Source organism: Rhamphochromis longiceps, linkage group LG12, assembly GCF_057381845.1.
Source record: "Rhamphochromis longiceps isolate RC_006_pf linkage group LG12, R_longiceps_female_GT1.1, whole genome shotgun sequence".
Taxonomy (NCBI): domain Eukaryota; kingdom Metazoa; phylum Chordata; class Actinopteri; order Cichliformes; family Cichlidae; genus Rhamphochromis; species Rhamphochromis longiceps.
Window position 1 is genome coordinate 31,174,436 of NC_140568.1, and position 25,155 is coordinate 31,199,590.

Below are 25,155 nucleotides of genomic sequence, written 5' to 3' on the forward strand. Positions count from 1 at the left end.
AAGTGAAGTCATTTCCTGCTCAATATTTAAGATGCTTTTGCATTGGCTTCATTTTTCGTCCCCACGGGCTGTCGCTTTGTTTTCGATCAAACAACCTCAGAGTAAGTGCCCTTCTACCTCTACCCTGCTAGCAAAGAGTTACCATCCTGTTGTCAATTTAGCTCTGCCCAGTGTATCCATCAGACAGAGATGCTGCACTCATGTTAAGATGTTAGGACCAGCGGTAAATGCCCTTGAAGAGCAAAAAAACTTTACATCGACAATGGGATCTATTTCTGTCTGACAGATGCATCCATTTCAGAGGCCATTAATGTCAAAAAAACCACACACTCAGACCCGGAGGTGTCATCATGAATAATTCCTGAGCAACTCTTGCAGGCTACTTCCTGTTCTGGTTCTGTCTGTGTGGGTATGTTTATGCATGAGGCATTCATTATTGAACTCTGAAGAGCACAGATATTCTGAGATAGCATCCAAAGGGATGACTCAAGCGTCCATGTTCAACTTCCATCATTACATAAGCCGGGAAGGTGAAGAGGTGCTCAGCAGACAGCTAAATCAAATACTCGCGGTGGAGAACAAAGAGAGAGCGGCGAAAAGCCTGACCAAAAGACACAAGTTACACAATTTTATCACAACTGTGTGATGACACGAGCTCTGACTCTCAACGAGGAGACGCCGTGGCAGGTTTCTTACACGCAGCCCTCATCGATTTCCGACTCGAGCAAAATTGGTCGGTGCCGGCTTGTTTCTATGGTTACAGCCAGTGAACGTGAAAGGATGTCCAAGAACCACTGAAGCCACTTTGCCTTAAAAGCTGTGATGCAATCGCTGACATAGTTGGGCCAGCTCTTTCGTTTTGCGTCTCGCCTCGTAGCTTTACGTCACTGTCAGTGTCTTCTCTCTTTCTCTTCCTCTGAACAATCCAACAAACCCATGTGTTTCTGAGACAAGGCCAGCCATATTGCACAGTCACTCATCTTTGCCGTCTTCCATTTATCACTGCAGAAGAAAACTCAGCAAATGAGAGGCCTTGAACCACCGTATAAACAACTGCGCTGTAAACACAACCTCTATCAACCCATCTCTCTCACTGCACCCATTTCCTGCTGCAAGTTTAAACATAGGGAAGATAAAATACTTGCTTTGACCTAGGCCCCTGCACAGATATGGGCATAATTAGCTTGAATCTAATTCTCGCCACACTGAACAGGAACCGCTTATTTTCTTATGAAACAAGGGCAGCCCCCGCTCCCCCAAGTATGTTTGAGAATAACCCTAATACATGGCATGTCCCTAATCTATTATTAAGGCCACTCTCAGAAAGAGTAACGGCATGAAACATCTTAACATCTTCAGGGAGTTTGAAAATAACAACAGTGAAAGGTCTGCACTTGTATACTGTCTTTTAACGTAGCAAGGCTCTAAAAATCAATTTACAGCACTTCACATTCACCCATGCACATGCACGGCAGTGGGGTGAAGCTTACATTCAACCTACTGGCTGATGTTGGGAACATCTTTGACTGTGGCCACACCCCAAAAAAAGGACAAGTACTCTTTTTTTTGATAGAAAAAGCTTGTTTATTAAATAAATAAATACTGCGCTTTTTTACACAATAAGTTATGCAGGACATGTTTTACCCAGGTGACAATGGCTCTTAAGGGATCCTCAGAGGATGTATGGTACTAGTTTTTTAGTTGTTTTTTTGTTGTTGTTTTTTTAACGTCATTTTCTCCTCCTGCCCCCTTCCCCCATATCACCCCTTTGGTTCTCAACTTAATAAGCTGAACCCATCTGTCAGTAAAGAGAACAAATCACAGTTTTTAAAGTTAGTGTGACATTACACCCTTCCCACTCAGACACACACTCACTCGTACACACAGCCAAACTCTGTAGCATCCTCACATATTAGCCAGTAATTCCTTTGCACTGGTGAGTTGGCCGCGACATAAGCTGTACAACATTTACATTATTCCACAGTCAGGCTCTGACATTCAGAGCATCAATATATGGATTCCCTCTGGATTAATTCAGCTATACTCTATACAGTGAAGCTGGTGCCAGCCCAGCATTTCTCTCTACTTCCCAAATATCCCTCTTTCCCCATCCCCATAAAACACTTGGGGATCGCATTCGTACCAACATACGCCCTCCTTTCTCTCCTTCCAACAATCCACATACAAGTCAGCCCTTTTCCATCCACAGTTATTGTGCTACATTTCAGTTTCTCAGTCTTTCAGTCTCTTGCTTTTTTATTTTTTTCCACACCTCGCACTGGTACCCGAGTGATTATGACACCGCACAGCTGGATTAATTTACTCTGCTCAAATCCATTCTTGAAATCCACTCGTCTTCCACGGATTCTTTCGGCATCCTCATTCCACCGCAGTAACACGTTCGGTAGGTTTGCTCGTCTGTCCAGCACACGCTCTGTGTGGGTTTAGCTGCATCTCTGCAGAAGCATGTTGAGGGAATACACCATGCGCTCCCGCAGGTCAGTAGGGCAGCCAGACTTCAACAGGGAGCTGAGTTTGAAGGTTTTGGAGACGCGGTCTTCGTTAATGTATGTCAGCATGTACTCCTCCCTCTGGCAACACAGGATGATCTTGGTGTGATCGTGGTAAAAGTTAACCTTTAAAGATAAAAACAAACAAGAAAACTGATAAGTTTGGAGAACAATCTTTTTGTCTATTTGATTTGTGGTTTAAAGCTCCTTGATGCCATGCATCGCACTTGTAACTACGCTTCTACTGAGCATGCCCAGCAGCAGCTATGCTCCTGTGATAATGTGTGTTTACCTGGAAAGTGCCGTCATTAAACAGCATCATGAGGGCGCGGTCTGACTTGAGCCACTGCAGCAGGTAAAGTCTGGGCATGTGTGAGTCTGTTATAGTGCCAAGGTCCCCGCCCTGAGAAAGCAAAAGAGTAGCACATCAGGTTTAGACAAGCTGCAATGTCTCTAAGGCTACAGGGTGTGGAAATACAAAAGGAACATAACAGCAACATAACAAGTTTTTTAAAAATGGATAAAGGAGTGGAGGAATAACGATTTTTTACTTACATCCATGAGGTTTTCCTCCATGTAATGGGAGAAGTACTTAAGCACAGTGACCTGCCCGACAAAGTGTTCAGGAACCTCACAGGTGGGAAAGACAGAGCGCTGGCCTAGCTCTGCGTAGTAATGGATGGTCCTGAAACCCAAAATAAAACAAAAAAGATCAGATTCGGTTAGATGACATTTTTGAAAGATTTGACACGATAACCGCAGCATGCTTAGACAAGTTAATGTTGTGACTAATAACTTTTAAATTTAAGGGAGGGCGTTGAGAAAGAATACATACTTTCGGTCGGGTAGGAGGCTCATGTGAGTGCCATTGTTGAAGAGAACTCCCACGGTGTGATCAGATAACTGGTATCCAAAACCGTACTTGTTGGAGTAATCCACCCATTTAGTCACCCATTGAAGACTGCAGCTGGTTGAGCCCTGAGGAATGTCACTGGCTGCAGGGTGAACAGAAAGAGGAGGAGGGTTAGAATACAGTTAAAGGTATAATGAAACAGTGAGCTTAAGTGCACTATTAATTGCAGCTAAGGCATGCATGTAGAGGTCAAGGCTTTGTTAGTTCACTCACCTTTAGGCATATTCTCCAGACACCCCCTCAGCACACTTGCAACAGTCTCAGCCACACTCCCTGTCGTGCTGTCTTCCAGGCCTTTTGGAGCAATAACAGGTGCTCAGTCAGCTTGACATGACAATGGTACTAAACACTCTAGCTATGGCAGCAGCTCTCTGTAACACTGATTTCTTTTCCATAATACATCAAAAAATAATTCCAGTCTGTCTGCGCTCTGTTAAACGTGTGGGTGAACTTACATTCACTACTGCTGCTGCAGCTTCCCAGACTCCCCCTGACGATCAGACGGATGGTGTCTTGCGTCGTCGGGGACTGGCTCTCTGTTGCCGGGGCAACGGGGCTCTCGGCAGATGGCGGAAGTAGACTTCCATTCTGAGGTGGGAATGAGTGACGACAGGGTTTAGAATCTGTGAGTTTAGATCATCCCTTCCTACTATGACTCAGTGATCACCCACAGATGCAAAGAGGTTGGCTTAAAGGTTGAAAATAAGTGCTTTTAGCACTTCGGGAAAAATGTGCTCGTTATAAAGTTTTGGCACAGCTCCAGAATGACTCACTGGATTCTCCTCAACGTGATATCTCAGATCTATTTAACTGCCGTTATGATGAATCTACCTGCAACATCACCCACACTCTTGCAAATATCCTGTCTTCAGTTCTTACCTCAGACACCTTTTTGCTGTGCTGTTGGCTGATGGCAGTTCTCTCCAAGTCATGCTGCAACTTGTAGATCTCCTCTTCCTCTTTGGTTAACTTATCTATGAAGGACAAAAGGAGTGCAGAAAAATGAGAGGATGACCTCCATGACCAGCCTAAGGGTGATAAAATGGGTCATGCACACTCAGTTAACGCTAGGTGTAATGATGCCCGTGCTTCGAGCATAAATTCAGACTCAAATACAAACTATTAGTGTGACAAGTAGTATACTGAGAACTTAAATGCTGTTGCAATACTCACTCAGAGTCTCGTAGTACTTGACCTTGTCCCTCTTCCCACCAAACAGCGCAGCAGCAGCTTTCTTGAAGAAACTCTTGGCAGGGCTAGAGATGTGGAAATCTGGTGCTGAATGGCAGCAGCTAGCAGGCAGACGTTCTGGACTGAAGCCCTGTGAAGAACCAAAGTGGGTCATCTGGTGGGAAGTGGGGGGGGGGGGAGTGTAATTGTTAAACTCCTACGCTGTGACATTTACAGTGTTCAACATAGAGTGACATAGAGTTGGCAATCGTGTCTAACCTGTGTGAAGAAGTCATGCCTCAGAATGTGGTCCAGGTTGGGCCTGTCCTCTGGCATCTTGGCAAGCAGGCTGGCGATTAGCTGCTTAGCCTGTGGTGACAGGGACGAGGGGAGGGAGTAGCGGGCTTCTCTAATACACCTGTATGTCTCCTTCAGGTTGGTGGTTTCGAAAGGAGGTCTGCCCAGCAGCATAGTGTACCTGGAGGAGGATAGAGGGCATTGAGTGAGGGAGCTATTTATGCCATAGGAGATGCATGGGTAGTTTATCACACATATCACATATTTCTAAGTGAAAGAAGTAAGACAAGAATAGGCCTGTCCATAACACACGATGCCAATATAGATAGTTTCTTAATAATTCATTACTAAACCTTTTGAAGTTCCCTAATGCTAAATTTATAGATATCCGACTCACATTACACAGCCCAAGGCCCAGATGTCTGATTCACAGCCGTGGCCCTGCTTGTTGAGAACCTCAGGGGACAGGTAGTTGGGAGTCCCGCAGATCGTCTTCCTCCTGTTTCCCGCTGGCTCCAACTTGGCAGCCAGACCAAAGTCCCCGACCTTCAGCTCCATCGTCTCGTTCACAAAAAAGTTACCTGTCGGGAAGAAAGGGAATGAGATGATGAACACTTGATATTCAAGCCAGGATCAAAGCATGAGCACAGCAAATGTAGAGGTACAGACTGAGGTTTAGTTACAAGGAATGATGTTCTCCCTGCACACAATGAAAGATTATGCACAGCACTGTAATATCACTAACCAAGTTTCAGGTCTCTGTGAAGGATTTCCTGTTCATGCAGGTACTTCAGTCCAGACACAATCTGTCTCAGGTAATAACGCACCTCTGGCTCAGTAAGCACTTTGCGGACCTTCAGGATATGGGCTAATGACTGCGGGGAAAAAAACAAAGCATAGAGATGAGAATAATTATAGAGCTTTCCCAAGATATAAGCACTGTCCTCTGTGCAGAAAAGCTTATCACACTTGACTACTTCCCTTAATTTCAAACCCCGTGGTAACACATTAAAGTTTTCTACTTTCGACAGTTAATTAAAACAGTAAAGCTCTTTATAGAGTGGGGCACATTCTGAATACCAAGTAGTGCCTCGCTGGATTTTGGGTGCAATGCAGGTCTTGTTCACATTAGAAACACGGCGGCAGTAAAGTCATTTCAAATTTACCATGTGGAAAAAACAGCACTTACTTTCCTGCTGCAGTACTCCAGCAGGATGTAGATGTTCTCCTTGTCCTCAAAATGGTGATAAAAATGCACGATGTGTTTATGGTGTAGTAATCTGTGCAGCTCAATTTCTCTGTCAATCTAGCGAAACGAAAGACAAAACATGTCTTAAATATATATATATATATATATATATATATAAACATATAAGTTGAACATCACTGCGCTCAAGGATCGGAGTTGCGCGCTTACCTTTTCCCGTTGGTGAGGTTTGGAGACGCGCGCATGAGGGATGATTTTGGCTGCGTAAACTTTGCTGGTGGAGAGGTCGGTCATCTCATAACATTTAGCAAATCCTCCCTGGAAAAAGGAACAACACTGTTAACATGTTTTGTCTTCGGGTTAGGTAAATCCCAAGGGGGGAAAAAAATGTTTTTAAAGAAAAGAAAAAACGATGGAATGCTTGCGCTACCTTTCCCAAAACTTTTCCACGGCAGTAGCACTTCCCCGTGGCAGGATCAGTGATTATCCTGGCCATTTCTGAGGGTGCACTGCGCTCATCCATTTTCTTTCGGCGAGGCTCGCAGGACCTCTGCGTGGATTCACACATGGTGCTGCCGTTTGTCTGTTGGTGCCCGGCGCTTCTCTGTACTTCCATCAGTTATAGGTCTGTCGTACAAAACTCAGAATGGATCCCGGAGAGCTCGGCCAGGAGTCTTTATACTCTGGCGCTCAACCCTCCCCCTGTCTGCCGCCCTCTCTCTGACGTCACGGGCATGAGAGAACGGGGGTCTGGCTGTTATCGATTACCTCACATGTACGTTTGTGTTGGTGGTGGCACAGATATGGAAATATGTAAAGCGACGTGCGAAACTTTGGTTTTTTAATAAGCATTATATATATGCTTATATATATATATATATATATATATATATATATATATATATATATATATATATATATATATATATATATATATACATTTTGATATATACATACAGTTTGATAATGAAGATAGACACGTGCTGTACTGCAGTATTTATTTAATCGAATCTGAATTCATCGAATAAATAGCCCCTTTAAGAAAATATACTTGCACATATCCACTATGCTGAAGAGAATCATTTGCATTCTCTTCAGGCTCACACCATCCGGTTGCTGCACCGAGGTCAGGTTGGAGCACGAGCGCCCTCAGGTGGAGATTTTGGACACTATTCAGATTAAAATGCGGGTTTCAGACATACCTTTGGGACCTGCAGTATGTTTATCAATGTAGTGCATGCCAGCTGAGCAGTGACACGTGGGACTTCACTCAGCTGGTTAGCGGTTGTATCTATAGATGTAGAAAATGTTGTTTTCAGAGTCATTTGCCTGTGGCAGTAGAAAGACCAGATTCATCCATGTGCAAGGCTGAATAACCCAACCTCATATGTATCCATTCCAGTCTTCTCTTCAGTGGCTCCTTGTTAAATTCAGAATTCACACAACTGTTGGGTTTTCTTTCTAATACTACTGAGGTGACTGTTGTTGTGAAAACTAAATAAATAAAACTGAATTGAATTGAAACAAAAACAGAAAGACACAAAAACTTCACCTCTTCTCTGCCTAAAAGTGAAATATTCCAACACATGTTGTTCAGATTGCTGTAAACAAACAGGCAAAGTGCATGCACCCATGTATTGCAAAGGGCTCAAATTACCACTTGCAGTTATGGTGTGGCTGTGCGGGCCATAACAACTACGTGCAGTGTCGAAAGACCAAACAAACCAATGTTAAACCTGACCTCCAGCTGTGGCCGCAGACATTTTAGAAAAGCCACACACACACAAGAAACCACAGCATTTGAATTTAATGTCAGTGTCACAAAACCAAAATGAAACAAAACTATTCACAGACTCTCCTGCAGCATCCCAGTGAAGGACATTTATCGGTGCTGATGCTGGAAATAAATGGCTTGCAGTGTGAGAGCTCTCGAGGAGAGATGCAGTCAGTCACAAACATATTCTTTATAGTGAAGCATGATAACATTTAAAACAAGGACTTCAGCATTATGGCTTAAACTCCATTGGTTCTGAAAGTGCAAAGACTTAAAAAAAAAAATAGTACACGCGTCAGGTGAAATCATCCTGACATTTTGCTGCCGAGTCAGAGTCCTTCCATGTTCAAAGACTTCTTTGAACGATCTCTCCTGGTCAGTGCTTATAACTGCCAGACTACCAATTTATGCTCTCTTTGTCTGGGATTCTTATCATATTATATTGCACTTACTGCCCAAGAACAAAGTCCCAGGAGGGTACAGTGCTGTTTTGAGTTACAATTCTAGAAAGTGCTGTAATTTTATTGCACTGCTGGTTTTGCTTCGCTTCTAAGGTACGAGCGCACAGTGCTGATGTCGTAAGCAAAGGTCTGATCAAGTCCGAAGCCAGCGGATGACTGCTGTGGCCAGTTAGGGAAAGGAAAGCGACAAGCGATAACAAGCGCGTCATCTGAAAGCTCTTTCAACAGCTTCTCTCCGAGCACCTCCATCTGTAAACCAGCAAGAAGAGCCAAATTAGCACAGCATCAGATGACCAAAAGCAGAGGAAAACAATCATTCTTCACGGGAAAAAAACCCACTCACCACTCCCGGAGCAAGGAACGCTGTCACATTATTGTATGGAGACAAATCGGTCTAAAAGCAAGAGACAAACATGGTCAAACTACAGCTATTACCAAGTGTAAAAGACTATATTTCTATCACAGTCTTACCTTCCAGAAATCTTTTTTAACAAAGACTGCCTGCCTGGAGGGGACTCCTGTCCAGCAGGCCTTGCTCCTGGCATATGCCACTAAAATGGAGTTTATTTCAAAGCCTGTGGACTGGAAACCAGCAGCAGAGGCTGCAAATACCTGGCAAGCAAACAGGAGGAGTTTCCAAAACAGTTCAACTCACAGCATATTCACAGATACCTTTTTCTCTAAGACAGGTACACTCACTCACCAGTCTTCCATCTCCTGATCCCAGATCTGCCAAGCGACCTGATCTACCCTCAAGCAGCTTCATCACGTTCGCAGTCTGATCTTTACTGGAGGGCAAATAGGGCACCTGGACAACAGTGCAAACATGCAGTGAGTCAGTACACATGGCAGGCATGATGTCTCAAGACTCTCCTTTTCAACACTGCCCTATTGCACAACTGACAGCATGCATTACAAAGTAATTGACATGAAAATATCCCAAATAAAATACAAATTGCTTCCATCTGTTGTTAAAGCTCCAAATTAAATGTACTTCTCTTCACAACAGTCAAGCCTGCTGTGACTATAGCCTTGAGTCAGCTCTCCCACTCACTGTCAGTGGAACTGCTTCACAATAATCTTCCAAATTACAATCTCAGCAGGACTCTCTGGTTCCCAGTTGTGGTAAACACTTTAAATCTGCCCATTGTACAAAACCATTTTTCTCCTAGCATAACATGTTTTATTTGAGCTATAGCTGGAGTCATGTCATTAATCCAAACCACACGCATGCGTACACACACTCCTCTATACGAGGTAAACTGGTAAAAGCAATTTAAATTATTGCATATTCACATTAACAAAAGATCATGGTGCAGTTCTCCATAGAAGGTCATCATGATTAGACTTACCGCTGTCTTCTTTCCCACATTTGTTGCATGGAGCTTTATGCTCCAAAGCAAGCAAATCAATGTTAATGTGCAAGTTATGTTACATGATCTGATTTCACACATGCAACATTTGATATGTGAGTCAGAGCAGGTAGGTAAAAACCCTAAATCTCAGGGCGATCTCAGGTACCTTGAGCCTCCATGGGATTTTGCGGAAGCCCGGTAGGGTGAAGAGGCTCCATAATCCGTACAGGCCTGTAAGCAGAGCACCTGTGCAGGCTGAGAAGATGGGATGAGGTCTGTTGGTAGGGAAGACCCCGCTATAGTTTTGCAGGATTACTTCAATGGAGTCTTCCATGGCAAACTGTGGCAGGAGGGGTTAAAATACAGCAAATAAGTGGAAATATTACTGCAGCCTGTATGAAACAAAATGCTACTTGTATGTGAGATATTCTGATTAACTTACTCTCTGTTGTAATAGAAGGAAACTGATTTATTCATGTTGAGTAATACTGATTCTTTTAAACATAGATAAAGATACAGGGTTTCAGAAGTATTTTTGTGATAGTGGTTTGGTCCTTCAGAAATTGTCTAAGTGGGAGGGTGGCTGTCTAGAAGAAATTCTTAAGGAAAGAAAAGAGCGAGAAAAGGCTGAGGTATGACCAATTACACAAGAGGAGATCAGGAGAACAGTGAGTGTCTACAGCCATCTAAAAAAAAATAACACGGTGGAAACTCTGCCATAGTTTGGAGCTGCATTTACAGCCTGTGATGCTGGGAATTGTGTCATAATCTATTAAATTATGAATGCAGAAAAGTCCTGTTAGATTTTGATCCACCGTGCAACACATTCTGGAAAGAATCTGATTGGTGACAGCTTCATTTTTCAGCATCACAATGATCCCAAACACACTGCTAATAAAGTAAAAGCAAGCATGAATAGAAAAAGACACACAGTGGATCACTATCAGTCATGAATTGGTTTCCCCAGAGCCCGGACCTCAACATTACTTAATCAGTGTGGGATCATCTTGACAGAGAACGGAACAAAATGCAGCGAACATTGAAAGAAGAGCTTTGAGCGTTTCAAGAAGCCTGGAAAACTATTAAGACTTCAAGACTATGTAATCAAAACACCAGAAAGCTTGTCTACAAGAGTTCAGTATATGTTGAAAAATAAAAGAAGACATGCCAAACATGGACTTTCAAGCTCATTAGAATTGTACAAACTCCTGTTTTTGCTTTATATACTGCATTTCCATGCATGTTTGCACTCGTTTCAACAAATTGCAGTGTCTATTTTCCATTTTCCTAGCAAAATATAAAGAAAAGAGGAGAGGCTCGAGGTTTTTCAATTCAATTCAATTCAATTTTATTTATATAGCGCCAAATCACAACATAAGTCGCCTCAAGGCGCTTCATAGATACAGAGAAAAACCCAACAATCATATGACCCCCTATGAGCAAGCACTTTGGCAACAGTGGGAAGGAAAAACTCCCTTTTAACAGGAAGAAACCTCCGGCAGAACCAGGCTCAGGGAGGGGCGCCCATCTGCTGCGACCGGTTGGGTCAGCACTGTGGTTATCAGAGCAGTTAGAGGCAACAAAATTGCAGATTTCAATAAATTCACTGTGATTATCTGGCTCGACATTTTCCATTTCATAAATTAATTCTAATTTAAATGACTTCCTTTCTGTACTGCAGTTTCTAATTGGACAATAAAACTTAAGACCAGTAGTGGCCATCATTCTGACACAGCTTACCTGCTGGATTCTGAAATACTCCATATATACATCGGCACCTTTTTAAAGAAACTGGTTACCATGTAAGTTTGTAAATGATCATGGTGTGAGTTTGCCTTAAAATATTCACAGAATTCAGCATTTACAGCAAAAATCAAAAGCAAAAAAGTTTTAAACTATATATTTCACACAATCTAAGAAGAATTTGGTATGTATATATATATATATATATATATATATATATATATATATATATATATCTTACTATCGACCTCTTGTATTTCACGAGGAAAGCAACATAACAAATAATTTCAAATTCCTCTTATCACTATTAAGACTATAAAGCAAGCTGATTTCCACACCACATAGCATACACCACCAGAGCAGCGTTTCCGACAGCAGGTGGGGCTACAGTGACCTTTCACTCGCCCACAAACCTTCTAGAAAAAAAATATTGACAACATTTAGGTCATGCACCGAAACTACTCGAAGGAACAATCCTGTTTATTCTCGACAACAAGGAGTTTTACCAGTACAAACTATCCCGAAAGAGCTATTTTCAGACACGCAGACATATTATAAGAGTTTTAGATTCTGGATGAAGTCGATGCAAGCGCATGCACAGTTAACCCACTCACAGCAGGACAGACAAACAGTTCGGTGTGTGTGTGTGTGTGTGTGTGTGTAGACTGGATAAATGTGCAAAGTTCTAACAACACCTGAAAAACTCAACTATTGTTGACAGTTAAGTCTGTCTACCTTACCTGACCCTCCCCCTCGTCTCCTGCGCACTCAGCAGCACGCACGCACGAACAGATCGTCCAGTCAAACAGCGTTCAGTCAGCATGTCCCGCCCTCTCGCTTCACGCACTTCACGCACACCCTATCAAACGTCTGCTTACTGCCTGACAAATGAGCTCTGACTGAATCCGAGTTGTACTCCACGGTAATTTCATGCCTCCTGGGTCTGTGCTGCTTATCGCATGGCGCAATAGTATAAGATAAGCCACTTAGGATTCAGGTGTGAACGCGTAAAAAAGCCTCTAATTAAGGCTGTTATATAAAAATAAATGTGTTTAAAATGCTTTAAATAGGTGTTTAATTACGATCATACATTTCAGGTGTGAATCTCTCTGCTCCATCTAATTATAGGCGCGATTATAATTGCAAAGATATTTTTTGTTGTTGTTGTTCATTTCCGCCGCGGCCTCATCCCAGACTCATTGAGCCGAAAGGTTCACAATAACAATATTCATCAGCATTCAGGGGTAGGCTCTTATTTGCACAGCCGCTTGTTCTCTGAAGTGGGGCTTTTTTGCTTCATGGGCGGGGGGACGGCAGAAAAACCGACCGACAGTGACGCAAAAGGAGAGGCTATTATATTTGCTTCCTGAAAAAAAAAAAGACGAAATTATGCTCCTGAGCTGGGAGTTTATTGGATGCAAGAGAGAGCTGTAAAACAAATATTTGGAGAAAAAAAAACTGATAATAGAATGGACTTGTATGGGAAGGTAAGATTCGCCATTTTTAATATATAGGCAAACTATAGCAGATACCCATAAAAGGTTTTTATCCCTGCACTCTTGATTTTGCATGGCAGGGGTCTGTACACGACATAGCCTACTGTTATCTGTTACTCTGACGCCCGTCAAAGGGTGAACTACAAAGGTTTTCTCTTTCTCTAAATATTTCAGTTGTTGACAGTTGGACTGAGCTGCATGCTGAGTAATGTAGTCAAATCTCTTCTTTTGATGCTGCAGTTTTCCTCCGCTCTCCTCCGGTGCAAAAACTACAACCCCCGTCTACGGGGTGACGGCAACGTCACAGACACGCACGAAACCCGCTTTTCCACCCTCCTCGTGTGCTCGTGCTCGGCTCACGCGGGCCAGCCTTTTTCGTCAGCTCGCGGGGTGGAGGGGAGGGGTGAGAGGCGGGCGCGTGCCAGATCGGAGGGGGACAGCTCCCAGGTGCTGAAATTGGTCGGAGCTCCACAGAGAGAAAGCGAGAGGCAGAGGGGGGAAGAAAACCAGCGCCCGCGTTAGATTCAGATATATACATATATTAATATAGATTTAAAAGAAAACGCATTCTACTAAAATAAAAAATAAAACAAAAAACAGGGCCAGATACAGATAGAACCGAGGCCTCCAAAAACAGGTTTGTTCACATAAATGTCCTCAACGCTTCTTCTTCTTCTCTTTTTTTCTGTAGCTTGTAGTCGTAATTGCGTGGAAGAATTTCATTGATAGATAAAAATGACCTGCCCAGAATTGGTCGCCGAAACACTAGCTGGCATGCGGCTTCTCGCTCATCCGCGGGGTGTAATTTTATAGCAGAGCTTCTTGCTTTATGCGGTGCGTGTAAATGACATCGTTGCAGCGATATTTTCAACACTGTGTCCTTGCAAAAACACTCCTCGGTGGTGTTGTTTCATACGCGGAAGCGAACCGAAGTCCTGATCTTGTGTGTGATGGAGGTCCGGCATCATTTATTAACTGCACAGGTTTGGCACAGAGGCTTTGTCGGAACATTCACCTTGGAGGCGGATATGACTGTGCTGGTGTCGTCCTGTTCGTAGTACTCTCGTCCTCGGAGGTCGCTGGCTGCTGACAGCTTGCACTGAAACGGTTTGGGTAGATGCTCTGCTAAGGTGAAAGATCCATGTGTGCTCTGTCCTTTGTATAACACCAGTGTGTGGTAATATGGGATGAGATTTGACGTTTTTATCAAACAGAAGTCAATTTCTAGAAGAAAACTTCACAGAGGAAAAAATCAGTGAGTCTTAAGGTTTAAATAGCTCAATACAATATGAATAGGAGTTGTGTAAAATTAAACATTAAAAGATCTGAATCTGAAATATTGCCCTCGCTCTCTCTGCCATAACATTAATCATCTTCATATGTTAAAGAAAGTATTTTAAGAAAAAATCAGGCTTTTAAAAGTCCTGGTTATCCAACAGTCATCGATACAACAGCTTGTGGTGCTGCTCATGCTGGTTTGCCTTACACAGCCTTCTGTCACCTCTGATCTGGCCTTGTAGAACAAGCTTGCACTTTTTACTCTGCATCTGTCTGCAGCACTCTCTTTTACTTTGTGGTCAATGGACATGAACCATCTTAAAAAGCACTTTTCTAAAAATGTTTCCAACCCTTTGCATTAACCTCCCCTCCCCAATCTCTTTTTTTTTTCTTTTTTTTGCAGATGGCTGCCACTCAAGATGCGAAAGGAAAAGGAGAGGGAGGGGAAAATTTTGACTATATGTTTAAGCTGCTGATCATTGGTAACAGCAGCGTGGGCAAAACGTCTTTCCTGTTCCGCTATGCAGACGATGCCTTCACCTCAGCTTTCGTCAGCACCGTGGGCATCGACTTCAAAGTGAAGACTGTGTACAAGAATGACAAGAGGATCAAACTGCAGATCTGGGTATGAAATATTCAAACGCGAGCATTAAACATTTAGCGACATTGAGCCACAAAATATTTGACTGACGACCTAGCCAGAAGAAACAACTTGACAAATTTTGTTGAGAAGGAACGCTCTTTTAGAATCCGGATTCCTATGTAATGCCGTCTGAGCACAGGCAAAAGTTTGTGTTATATTTGAGTCTGTTTGAGGACGTAGGAGACCTGAAATGACACCAAAGCAAGCTTTAATGGTGATAGTCCAGGGCATAAACAAAGTCCAGAATCTATCAAATGAATTGCAAAGTAGGAGTTCCAAAACTTAGTAATCACTAGGAACATCAGCTAAGTAGGAGTACTCGACAAAGGAAAAGGGGAGACTGAGATAAAATATATAAAAGGTAATACAGGAAGTGGAAACTGCAAGGAACACAGACACAGAGAGCAACACTTAGCAAAATAAAACAGGAAGAGCCACAACTGAACTGATAAAAACAAAAAGACCAACACAAAGATGAGACTGAAGGAACAAAATGGGAACACTAAAGGGAACTAATAAACCTAAAGTCAACTATGCCTAAACTACAACTAAAGACACAAATAACAAAACAATAAAGAACCAATCCTGAGCATCAGAAGGAGGAAAAACTCATAAGCATAAGGAAATACAAAATGAAAACTATACAACAATCTCTCGTTTCCCTCCACCTTTGTGTTCCTGCTGAATTACCCCTGTTTGTAAAAGGCTGTCAATCTATCACTTTGTCCTGACCTCTGTCCATATCTTCTTGTGTTTCAAGGATTCGATTGCTTTATATTTGGCAAAGTAAAAAAAAAAAACCCACAACTGCACACAAAGGTATTAATTTAGATATTGGATAGAACATAACCACTTTAGCTCTGTATTTGGATTTGAATTTTATCTATTATCTCAATTGACATCAAAACATATCTCTAGTGATTTCTTCATCATTCCTATGGATTTCTCACATTTCTCTCTAATTTGTTTACATTCTTCCAAAGCAGTTGATAAGTTTGTAAAATTTTCCCCGTGATTGATGTCTTTTCACACAGAGAAAAATCCAAGTGAACCAAAATGCATCACTGCAAACCACGTGAGAATGGTCAATCTGTTTATTGGCCAGATGTGACCGCGTGCGACGCAGCAAAAGTAAATACAGGAAGAAGGTGCTGTGCTCTAGACTATTGGAGAACATGGAGAATTTAGGTGTGAAGACGCTCTTAGAAAACGTGTGGTGCATTAAGCTGGTCGCTTAATTAACTCCATAAAGCTTCAGGAAAGGCTATAATGTGTTTGACACTCTAGTGTAAGCACTGAGACAGATGGAAGCTTCAACATCATTGACAAGATACTAGTAAGTGTTAGTTTGCCGCCCAGTGGGAGAGGAAACAGAAGCAACACCTTCTCTAGAACGTGTGGGAAACTGAAGAATGTCTGAGTTTGTTTAATTAGGAGTTCATCTGAGCTGTGAAACCAGATTGTCTCACTACACCTCTGAGATAGTGGGGAGAAGCAGAAAGCTTCTTGCTCTCTTTCTTTTTCTTTGACTTCCTTTCTACTCACTTACTTTCTGTTTTCTTTCTGTATTGCCACAAGTGTCAGCTTTCCTTCAGAGGTTCTGCTCTCTTGTTTGTCATCATAGCTGACTTTCTCAGCAATTAGCGATCCCCCAGACATTCGGCGTCTGCAAATCACATAGCGAGACAAAGCAAAGGCGCTTCGTCAGGATGTGGAAACAGACTTTGAACAGTCAAATAATTGGCTAATGGAGTTAATGTGTTTCCATCATAAGCACAGAAAAGCATAGTCAGAGAGAAAATCACTGGCCTCGTGTTCATGTAATCAGCCTATTGCTTTTAATTGGGCTAAGAAAGAGCTGTGGCACACACTAAGTGCCCATCTAAGGTGATGGGTGTTGGCTAATGTCACTGCGGTATGCACATCCTTAATCTGCTGAGGGATAAAACCGCATGTTGCATCACAGAGCTGTCCCTACTGTCGCATTAGGCTGAGCTGAATGAAACCAAGAGTGCTGGCAGCGTCATCATAGTGGAAAAACAGAAACTCACTTCACTCAATGAAGAAGAGAGTCGGGCTCCCTCTCCACTTGAAGCAGTCAGCTTGTTGGATTGATTTCTGGTGAATTGCAGACTACAAGCGAAGCTTTTCAAGGAGCTCAAATTCTCTGTACTCAAGCAGATTTTTTCCCTCTCGCTCCATCTTTTTAAGCAACTCACTAAAACATCCTTGAAATGCAAAGGTCATTGTCAAGCACTCGGCCAAGAATCAAAAGGCTTCTAAAACACTTCAAACTGAAAGAAAGGAACAAGACTGTGGTTACACTAGCATTCATACGATTGGAGGATAACTTCATATATGCACAGTGAGAGTGAACAAGTTTCTGAAACATATCTTCCCCTTTTTATGTTGGTCAGTCCACAAAAAAAGCTGTTTATGCAGAACCACACAGACTAGCTGCTGACATTAAAATGCACATGTTTGCATGCATTCGTTTTTGCAGCATTGTCAACTGACAAAAGGTCCGAGCCGTGCTGTGCGTGGAAGCTCGGCAGGCTGTGAGCTCTGTCTTTGTGGAGTGAAGGTCAGAGCTGTCCTCTGGCTATAACAGGCACACTATTGCGGTTATGTGCAGTATGACAGAAAGCAAAAGTACTGTGGCAAATACAGTCCACTGCTGCCTTCTGGGCTTCTGTTTAACAAGAGCCAAGTAGATCAGCCAGAAGTCCTCTGTCATGTTTCACAGACGGCTGTGAGCACACTTGTTGTGGGTGTAACAACAGCTCAGTAAACATACAGTATCTTACTGGGATTTCTGGTTATGTAACTGTGTGTAAAATTGCAGGTCTGCACATATTTAAGCAATCACAGGAACATTTATCGTGATATAGCTGCCTGGATCTATTTTTCTTTGTTTCCCATGAACAAAAAACTTCATCTGTCTGTACTGACATCTCAGCAAAGCCTGTGGCGAGTGCTTGCTTTTGCCAGGGCGATCTGTGTGCAGTGTGCTGCTCCTCAAATGCTGTGTAATCACTCGCTTTGCTTCTGAGCATTTGGTCCAGACTCACAAACAGCGAGCAGGTTTCTCGAGGTTCAGATCATTGTACTTCTATATTTAACCCCCTTTTTCTAAGAAATATATGTCACGAGGCTGAGCTTTTAATCCTGCACCACTGAGTATTCAACACTACTGAGCGATTATCAATTATTACTGAGGAGAGAAAAGAATCAATCACATCAGCCAAAACTGAATTGCTCTTTTTTGGCACTTCATCAATGCATCACCAGTGAGGCAATTAGTATAATGATTGTTTCTGCATCATGGGCACAGTAAATGAAGCTGTGAACATGTGTACATAACATTCCAAACTTGAGTTGATTTAAACCAAGCAAATGTCTCAGTTTGAATCATGTTTGCGCAATCGGCTTATTCATATGTTGCATGTGGCTGAACCTGACAGTGTAAAGTGCAGTTAGCTGCTCACAGCAGTGATAAATCTTGTTTTCTGTGCACAGGACACAGCGGGCCAAGAGCGCTACAGGACCATCACCACTGCCTACTACCGCGGGGCCATGGGCTTCATCCTCATGTACGACATCACCAATGAGGAGTCCTTTGGTGCTGTGCAGGACTGGTGAGTTATGGCTGCCCATATTCGTCAGTTTTGTGTGACAGGTGTCATCTCTAGGCCCTTTTTATTCTGGATATCATTTGCATCACATCAGCATATCAGGCCTGTTTGTTTTCATAATGCATGCAGTTCATATCTGTTGAGGCTGATGTGAGTAATGGCAGTCTTTAGTCTGATTTTAAACATGCTGTGGTGGAGCCTGTTCCTAAAAATTATCCAACTTCAAACTTCATTTCTAAACTCTCTTTAATTTCCGAGGTCCTGGAGAAAGTCTTCATCTCCGGTCTCTCAGTTGGATCATGTTGTTGGAATTAAAGCAAATACAGTACAAAGGTTAAAATCATATTCAGCCGGGCTATACAAAATTCTCATGCACCCCACTTTTATGTGGGGCCCTCAGCCTTTTTTTCAACTTTTATACTGGTCTCAGTATGGTTCATATTAATGTTGCACAGTTTTATCTGCCACTGGAACATAAATCTATGATTCCTCTGAAAGGCGTACTGGGCTGTCTGGAGAATGTTAACACATGGATGCACTAAATCTTCTTAATTGAAAAAACAAAAACAGATTTTATTGTGTTTTTTATAAACCCTCACCTCCACCACTTTGACCTTTTTTAAAAAAGTTTTTTAAAAAGCCCTTTGCAAGGAACCTGGCAGTTATCTCTTACTTCTGATAAATAGATAAATGCTGCATTTGAAAATCCGTTTTTATTCTTGGGCTTTTAAATCAGACTGAGTTCTGAGTATTTTTATTTGTGTTGCTTTTCTCATGTTTTCTCACTAAATGTTTTCCTTTTTAATTTCTTGTCTTTTTGTTCAGTGTTTTATGTCATTTGTTTCTTTTAACTGTACAACACTTTGGTCAGCAGCTGCTTTTAAGTGTGCTATAAACTAAACTGGACTTAATGTTGTACATGATCGATACTTCTTCTATTCCTCTCCTGTGAATATCAATGCATTTGCTATGCAGCTTTCTTTGAGTGTGCAGGAACTGTTTGCATGGACTGATTAAATTCTGGTGGTCTTTCTTTTAGGACACTGGCATAGGTCAAGTCTCACCTTTACTTTGTTTATTCATATTGTGGGACAACACTTTCCTTGCAATTATTCAACACCACAACTGTTTAATAGCAGATAAGACTGTGACATAGTCATGGATATAAACTTAACCTAACTTGTTAGCGGAGATAGTTTGAGTTCCTTGTGAGTCTGAGCTGTTTTAACTTTCCAAAGTCCTCGCAGTGGCCACAGCACTGTCTCACATTTGACAGGCTTGTTATGTAGTGTTTGCAGCGCTGTTGTCAGATTTAAGAATCAAGGAAGGGAACTTGTCAAGGTCATGGCTGCGGTCCATTCATGAGTCACTGAAGTGTCTGCGGGGTGTAACAGTAAGTCTGAGCCAAGTCCAAATACCACAATATGTACACTTGGGTTTTAAGGGGTATTTATTATTTTCTTCTTTTTTTTTTGGGTTGTATGGAAGCCCCAAACGCAATTTCATTGTTCTTGACAATGACAATAAATAAATAAATACTAAATACTAAATATCTGTGATTCATGATGATGCACCCAAGTCTAAAACGGGACTTAGAAGGCTTCATCGAATCAGGAAGTGGGTTTTGTGTTAGAATTTTCACTCTAGCAACAAGAAGTTCTCCTCAGTGTAACCATTACAGCACAACAGCATCAAAGATTCATTAAAACATCAGATCCACACACACACACACCCCTCCCCCGACATGTCTTTTGGTTTATATTTTGCTGATCCTTCCTCTTGACTGTACAAAGGTGTTGGGATGGGAAACATCTTGTAGTTTATTTACACTGTTTCTTGCACTTTCCCAGCCTCACCCACTGCCAGGCAAAAGAGATTACAGGAGCTCAAACATGCATTTTTGAGAGGAAAGATTTGTGAATCATCAGAGGCTCATCCTTATGATGTAAATGTTGTAGCAGCTGCACTGAGTTATACATATTGCGGCACTTTTGCAGTTGATCCAACTTCATACTTTATTTCTAAAGTCTCTTTAATTTCCGAGGTCCTGGAGAAAGTCTTCATCTCCGGTCTCTCAGTTGGATCATGTTGTTGGAATTAAAGCAAATACAGTACAAAGGTTAAAATCATATTAAGCTAGGCTATACAAAATTCTCATGCACCCCACTTTTATGTGGGGTCCTCATAAAAGTGGGGTGCATGAGAAATTCTTTGTGTGACTTGTATGATAAATACCATTACTGTAAGACCGCTGTCTTCTCCGCTCCAGTCACTCAGCTGTTAAAGTGTTTAATCTAACAAAACGCATATTTGTTGTTTAACTGGAAATGAAATGTTTAAAAAAAAAATCTGCTGGGGTTCTGTACATCAGCAGGAACTGCTTCATATCATCTGCCTGATTGGTATTCAAGTGCTTTTTCTGTTACTGTAAGCCAGAAAGGCTTTCTTGTAAAGACAGCTCAGAGCCAGACACACCTATTATTCTTTTAAGGCCTGCTTGACACTTTAATAGAGCGCTGCAGTCTGAGCACAGTCTGTGATGGGTATCTCAATTAAGTGAGCCAAGTGTGTCACTCGCAGCAACCATCCAGGAGAGTCACCTGTGAACTTGTTCACCAGACGGTGCACAAATCCATCAGCTGTACACAAAAGAAGAGGCTCTTTTTTTACCTGCCACATAACCAGAATCCTTCTTTTTTTTTTTTTTTTTTTTTTTTGCCTTTACCACAGGCCTCAGCTCTGATTTCTCTCTCTCTACCTTGTTCCTTGTGACAAGGTTGGAGGAAAAAAAATAGAGGTTGCCAAGGCAACGGCTGCTTCCCTGACAGTGGCTGACTAAAGCCTGTGACGCGCTCATTTCCTGCCTATGTCATAGGAAAATGAGGGAAGCGCTGTGAGATTGACATCAACTGCTTAAGATTCCAATAAAATAAATATTGGACAGCAATAGGAAAAAAGGCACTTACCTGTTTAATTTAACACCTCTTAATTACTTGTGTTGCTTCGTTAAATGCGATACAAACACCAGTGCTATTTTTTTCTTGGTCAGTGAATAATACCTGCACGTAGATTCAGACTGACCCACATCTGAAGCAATAAAACAAGACAGAACTGGACAGAGAGCAGCGGTGTGCCGACATCATGCTGCTTTCTCTCTCTCTCTCTCTCTCTCTCTCTCTGAGATGTTGTTTCTTCCTTTTTCTATGGCTGGCTCCTTCTCTCCTGTTTTCAGCCTGTGGTGTGTTTACTGCCCTACTTTCTGTCAAAACTGCAACACCACGGGAGGAATTTGTTCCTTAAATTCCTTCCCAGATTGCAAGCAGCCTGCAGAGGTAAGAGCCATTCAAGCAGCTCACTGATTTGCTGTGAAATCCTTGTTCATGTGGATGTCGTTATTAGCATGTAATGATATTAACACTTGACACAGTTCACAAAACTATTTTAACAATGGAATCCAGTGTTTCCCGTGTGTGTGTGTTTGTGACTAAAGCCAAAAAGCTTTATAGCTATCTAAATATAAATTGTAAATATCTAAAAAATAGCAAATAATCACCTACATTACAGCAACAGTGACTACGAATTTTCAGAACAGAGCTGCCACTGACCCACTTTTCCGCAATGCCATCAGTGACTCAGATATGACACGATGCCAAACAAAAGGAGATGCAATCACTGTTCATGACCGACCCAAATGGTGGACAGATTTACATCTTGCCCTTTCTTCCGGTCCAATAAAAAAGTGGCACAGAATCTGTTTCTAGCACTTTCTGAGAAACCCGGCAAACAGCACTAATGTGAATGTGATGTATTTTTGTTGTGTTTTCTTTCTGATTACGTGCAGGTCAACCCAGATAAAAACCTACTCGTGGGATAACGCGCAGGTGGTGCTGGCTGGGAATAAGTGTGATATGGAAGAAGAGAGAGTGGTCTCGGTGGATAATGGCAGACTGCTGGCGGAGCAGTTGGGTGGGTCTCAGAGCAACATTCAGCACTTGGTGTTTTTAAAACTGGGTTGCATCACAGTCTGGTTTTTGCAGAAAGACCTTTGACATTTATTTGTTTTGTACAGACAGTCAAGGTTGTTCTAAACAAACAAAAACACCCCACATTTATCTTGTGATCATTAATCGGTCATTTCTACGTTCTGATCCCAAGGTTTCGAGTTTTTTGAGACAAGCGCCAAGGACAACATCAACGTGAAGCAGACCTTTGAGCGTCTCGTCGACCTAATTTGCGACAAGATGTCTGAGAGTTTGGACGCTGATCCAGCTGTCACTACGGGAGCGCCCACTGCCAAACTCACAGACAGCGCTCCACCCCTCCAGCAGCCCGGCTGCAATTGTTAGTGAGCCATGTCAAGGAGCAGGAGAGCAGCACAGGTCCTGTAAGGTGGTAAAAAATTGTTCTCCCTGAGCGTTATCACTCCTGCTATAGTGCTGCTTTCCCCTGGACTACACTTCAAACCCCGTTTAGTAGTAGAATTACAAAAATCTGTCCTATTATCTCTTAACTTTATCACCTTATATCAATAGCAAATAACCAGGAAAACAAACGTGGCTGTTGTAAGATGCATAACATTACAGTATAACTTGAATACACAGACACCATATTCTCATTCTTTGGCTAGTTAGTGTGGTTACAAACCAAGTATGTTTCATAGGCTGCAAATAGTTCACACTGTACACTTAATCCTTAAGACCTTTAAAAGCTATAATAATGATGATAATACCTTGAAGGATAGTCAGTGAGTGCTTTAATAAGCTTTTTATTTTTTATGTTTTTGTACAGTATGTTTTTTCCTTTTATAGGTTCCTGAAGCTGCCAAATCTATGATTTAGTGCACTATAGGATGTAGCGGCTTTCTTTTGTGTAACGCGTGTGTGTGTGTGGCTGTTGTGTGACTGCACAATAAGTGAGTGCGGGTTTGCGTGAATGCGAGTATTATGTCCGACTGCAACTTCGCCATCTTAAAATCATCTACCTTGGAAAAAAGTGGCCTTTTAGCATCTTCAATACGGCCTCTGTAAGTCCCTCTGTCCTGTTTTACTGTTGGAGTGTGTGTAACGTTGACGTGAGTACTGTTCCACCCTCCGCTGTCTGTAGATGTGATTCCTCTAAGTATATCTAATAAGTATATCTTAAGCAACCATTTCCATGTGCTTAGCCTCCAAGACACTCTTTTATAGTTCGATCCAATGAGCATGCTGCCAAAAACTCAATAATGTGTGCTGTTTTATTTTAAGATAGGCCTTACCCAAACCTAACCATCCCCTGCTCCATATGAAAACAGTGATTTAGCATTCCATTAAAGGAAAAATTTCTTACTGTCAAAGCACAGCTCACTGTGTGCGATACACAACAAATGATCAGCTCTGTCATGGAATAAACAGCCATATATTAAAATATGTTTAAGTTTTGACTCAGCATGCTTAAATTCCATGTTTGTATGATAAAATGAAGTCCTCCATCCTACCCCCACCCTCTGAAAAAATTGACAACAATGTAAAAAGGGAAACTTCTCATAGCGGGCATATACCGTACTCTAGTGTCTTAATGTAATTCCATGTAATAGAAACGTTGTAGGTTGTTTGAAAAGCCAGAAAAGTTTCAGTTCTGCTAGTCTTAGAAGAAAATAAATTGTGCCAAAACATTACAGTTCTTTTCACATCGTCGGTTGTTTGTCACATAGTTGAATAAAAGCTCTAAACAATTGCATGAAGTCAGTCCTGATATACCTGTGTAGATTTATATGATAAGATATTGTATATATCACGCTGTGTTACAGATTTAGGAGCATTGTCATGGCGTTCGCCGTGAGATGCAATGGGCCAATAAGTGCAATATTTTATGAATTATACCCTGTACATAGTTTCTCCCGTCCTCGAGTACAATGACCCCAGCTGCCGTATGTGAGTGACAGTAGGTCAGAATAACTCGTAAAACCCGAGGATGTGCTTCATTCAGTAACTGAATGTGCGACTGTAAGTGTGTATGTGTGCGTGTACCTGCCATATTGAAGAGACAAATTACGTAATATAGTGTACTGTTTGTGTATACCTTTTGTACAAATGTATTCACATACTATATGCTGTTCCTGCTAACTGTTGGTTGTTGACCGAACTTGTATTATCATGTCAAAATGCAGTGTTGTTGTGACAGATAGTCAGGGAGAAAACTTAGTCCATGACATATGCCATACTGTTTTACTAATGCCAAGAATAGGAATACACATGAACTAGTTTAAAGCGCCTGCGTGTACACATCTGTGTATGTGTGTGACATTATGATTTGATGCCAGTAGCCATGAAATAAATTACTGTAATGATCGCATTCATTTCATAGAGGGATGGTTAGCCTCAGCCCAACAGTCACTCGAGTAAAAATGCCATTTTAAAATATTATGTCTTTACATATAACTGAATATATTTATTTGTTGGAGTGCAAGCAGACTAAGAAGTATGTTTTTGAGATTATAGGAAATAAATCCAATTCTATCTGCGGGCGTTTGTGTCCTTCGTGACTCTTTGTTCACTCGTGAAGCGTGAAGATTGCTCTCCAACCCGCACCTGATGTTTCAGTGAAACTGCTCTGGTCCCATTTTAAGGCAAAGTGCGCCACCTAGTGACACGATGCTGGATTAGCACCAGAGCGGAAGTGACGAATTTATGGTGAG

The 25,155-nt window shown here is 41.9% G+C and overlaps 3 protein-coding genes across 6 annotated transcripts; 1 reads left to right on the forward strand and 2 right to left on the reverse strand.

Moving 5' to 3' along the window:
* Positions 1 to 1,569: 1,569 nt before the first annotated feature.
* plk2b (polo-like kinase 2b (Drosophila)) lies at positions 1,570 to 6,755 on the reverse strand. Of its 2 annotated transcripts, none has more exons than XM_085425786.1 (14): positions 6,528 to 6,755; positions 6,308 to 6,415; positions 6,080 to 6,196; positions 5,636 to 5,765; positions 5,288 to 5,471; positions 4,873 to 5,071; positions 4,597 to 4,744; positions 4,303 to 4,397; positions 3,879 to 4,011; positions 3,637 to 3,717; positions 3,346 to 3,505; positions 3,066 to 3,195; positions 2,803 to 2,913; positions 1,570 to 2,636 (listed from the first exon to the last, which is right to left on the reverse strand). In XM_085425786.1, exons 1-14 carry the CDS (start codon positions 6,711 to 6,713, stop codon positions 2,445 to 2,447), a joined length of 1,974 nt encoding a protein of 657 aa, XP_085281912.1. In that variant the 5' UTR covers positions 6,714 to 6,755; the 3' UTR covers positions 1,570 to 2,444. The 2 variants fall into 2 exon arrangements, with proteins under 2 accessions (XP_085281912.1, XP_085281911.1); XM_085425785.1 differs by having other exon boundaries at positions 4,597 to 4,768.
* A 330-nt stretch (positions 6,756 to 7,085) lies between these two features.
* On the reverse strand, positions 7,086 to 12,284 carry LOC146657591 (ATP synthase subunit C lysine N-methyltransferase). Of its 2 annotated transcripts, XM_085426998.1 has the most exons (6): positions 12,171 to 12,284; positions 9,854 to 10,027; positions 9,036 to 9,140; positions 8,804 to 8,944; positions 8,676 to 8,726; positions 7,086 to 8,581 (listed from the first exon to the last, which is right to left on the reverse strand). In XM_085426998.1, exons 2-6 carry the CDS (start codon positions 10,019 to 10,021, stop codon positions 8,393 to 8,395), a joined length of 654 nt encoding a protein of 217 aa, XP_085283124.1. In that variant the 5' UTR covers positions 10,022 to 10,027; positions 12,171 to 12,284; the 3' UTR covers positions 7,086 to 8,392. The 2 variants fall into 2 exon arrangements, with proteins under 2 accessions (XP_085283124.1, XP_085283125.1); XM_085426999.1 differs by lacking the exon at positions 12,171 to 12,284 and having other exon boundaries at positions 9,685 to 9,932.
* A 496-nt stretch (positions 12,285 to 12,780) lies between these two features.
* rab3c (RAB3C, member RAS oncogene family) lies at positions 12,781 to 24,978 on the forward strand. Of its 2 annotated transcripts, none has more exons than XM_085425787.1 (5): positions 12,781 to 12,917; positions 14,608 to 14,829; positions 18,367 to 18,485; positions 22,324 to 22,448; positions 22,638 to 24,978. In XM_085425787.1, exons 1-5 carry the CDS (start codon positions 12,846 to 12,848, stop codon positions 22,826 to 22,828), a joined length of 729 nt encoding a protein of 242 aa, XP_085281913.1. In that variant the 5' UTR covers positions 12,781 to 12,845; the 3' UTR covers positions 22,829 to 24,978. The 2 variants fall into 2 exon arrangements, with proteins under 2 accessions (XP_085281913.1, XP_085281914.1); XM_085425788.1 differs by lacking the exon at positions 12,781 to 12,917 and adding an exon at positions 13,329 to 13,563.
* The last annotated feature ends 177 nt before the right edge of the window (positions 24,979 to 25,155 follow it).

Excerpts from the sequence above, each read along its gene's own strand:
- plk2b (XM_085425785.1), bottom strand. The coding sequence starts at position 6,713 with ATGGAAGTACAGAGAAGCGCCGGGCACCAACAGACAAACGGCAGCACC. Across the intron at positions 4,769-4,872 it reads GGCATGACTTCTTCACACAG|ATGACCCACTTTGGTTCTTC; the intron begins GTTAGACACGAT and ends ACTTCCCACCAG. Across the intron at positions 3,718-3,878 it reads CTGCAGCAGCAGTAGTGAAT|GCCTGGAAGACAGCACGACA; the intron begins GTAAGTTCACCC and ends TTGCTCCAAAAG.
- rab3c (XM_085425787.1), top strand. The coding sequence starts at position 12,846 with ATGCAAGAGAGAGCTGTAAAACAAATATTTGGAGAAAAAAAAACTGAT. Across the intron at positions 12,918-14,607 it reads GAATGGACTTGTATGGGAAG|ATGGCTGCCACTCAAGATGC; the intron begins GTAAGATTCGCC and ends TTTTTTTTGCAG. Across the intron at positions 14,830-18,366 it reads GGATCAAACTGCAGATCTGG|GACACAGCGGGCCAAGAGCG; the intron begins GTATGAAATATT and ends TTCTGTGCACAG.
- LOC146657591 (XM_085426998.1), bottom strand. The coding sequence starts at position 10,021 with ATGGAAGACTCCATTGAAGTAATCCTGCAAAACTATAGCGGGGTCTTC. Across the intron at positions 8,727-8,803 it reads TTAAAAAAGATTTCTGGAAG|ACCGATTTGTCTCCATACAA; the intron begins GTAAGACTGTGA and ends TCTTGCTTTTAG. Across the intron at positions 8,582-8,675 it reads CGTTCCTTGCTCCGGGAGTG|ATGGAGGTGCTCGGAGAGAA; the intron begins GTGAGTGGGTTT and ends GCTGGTTTACAG.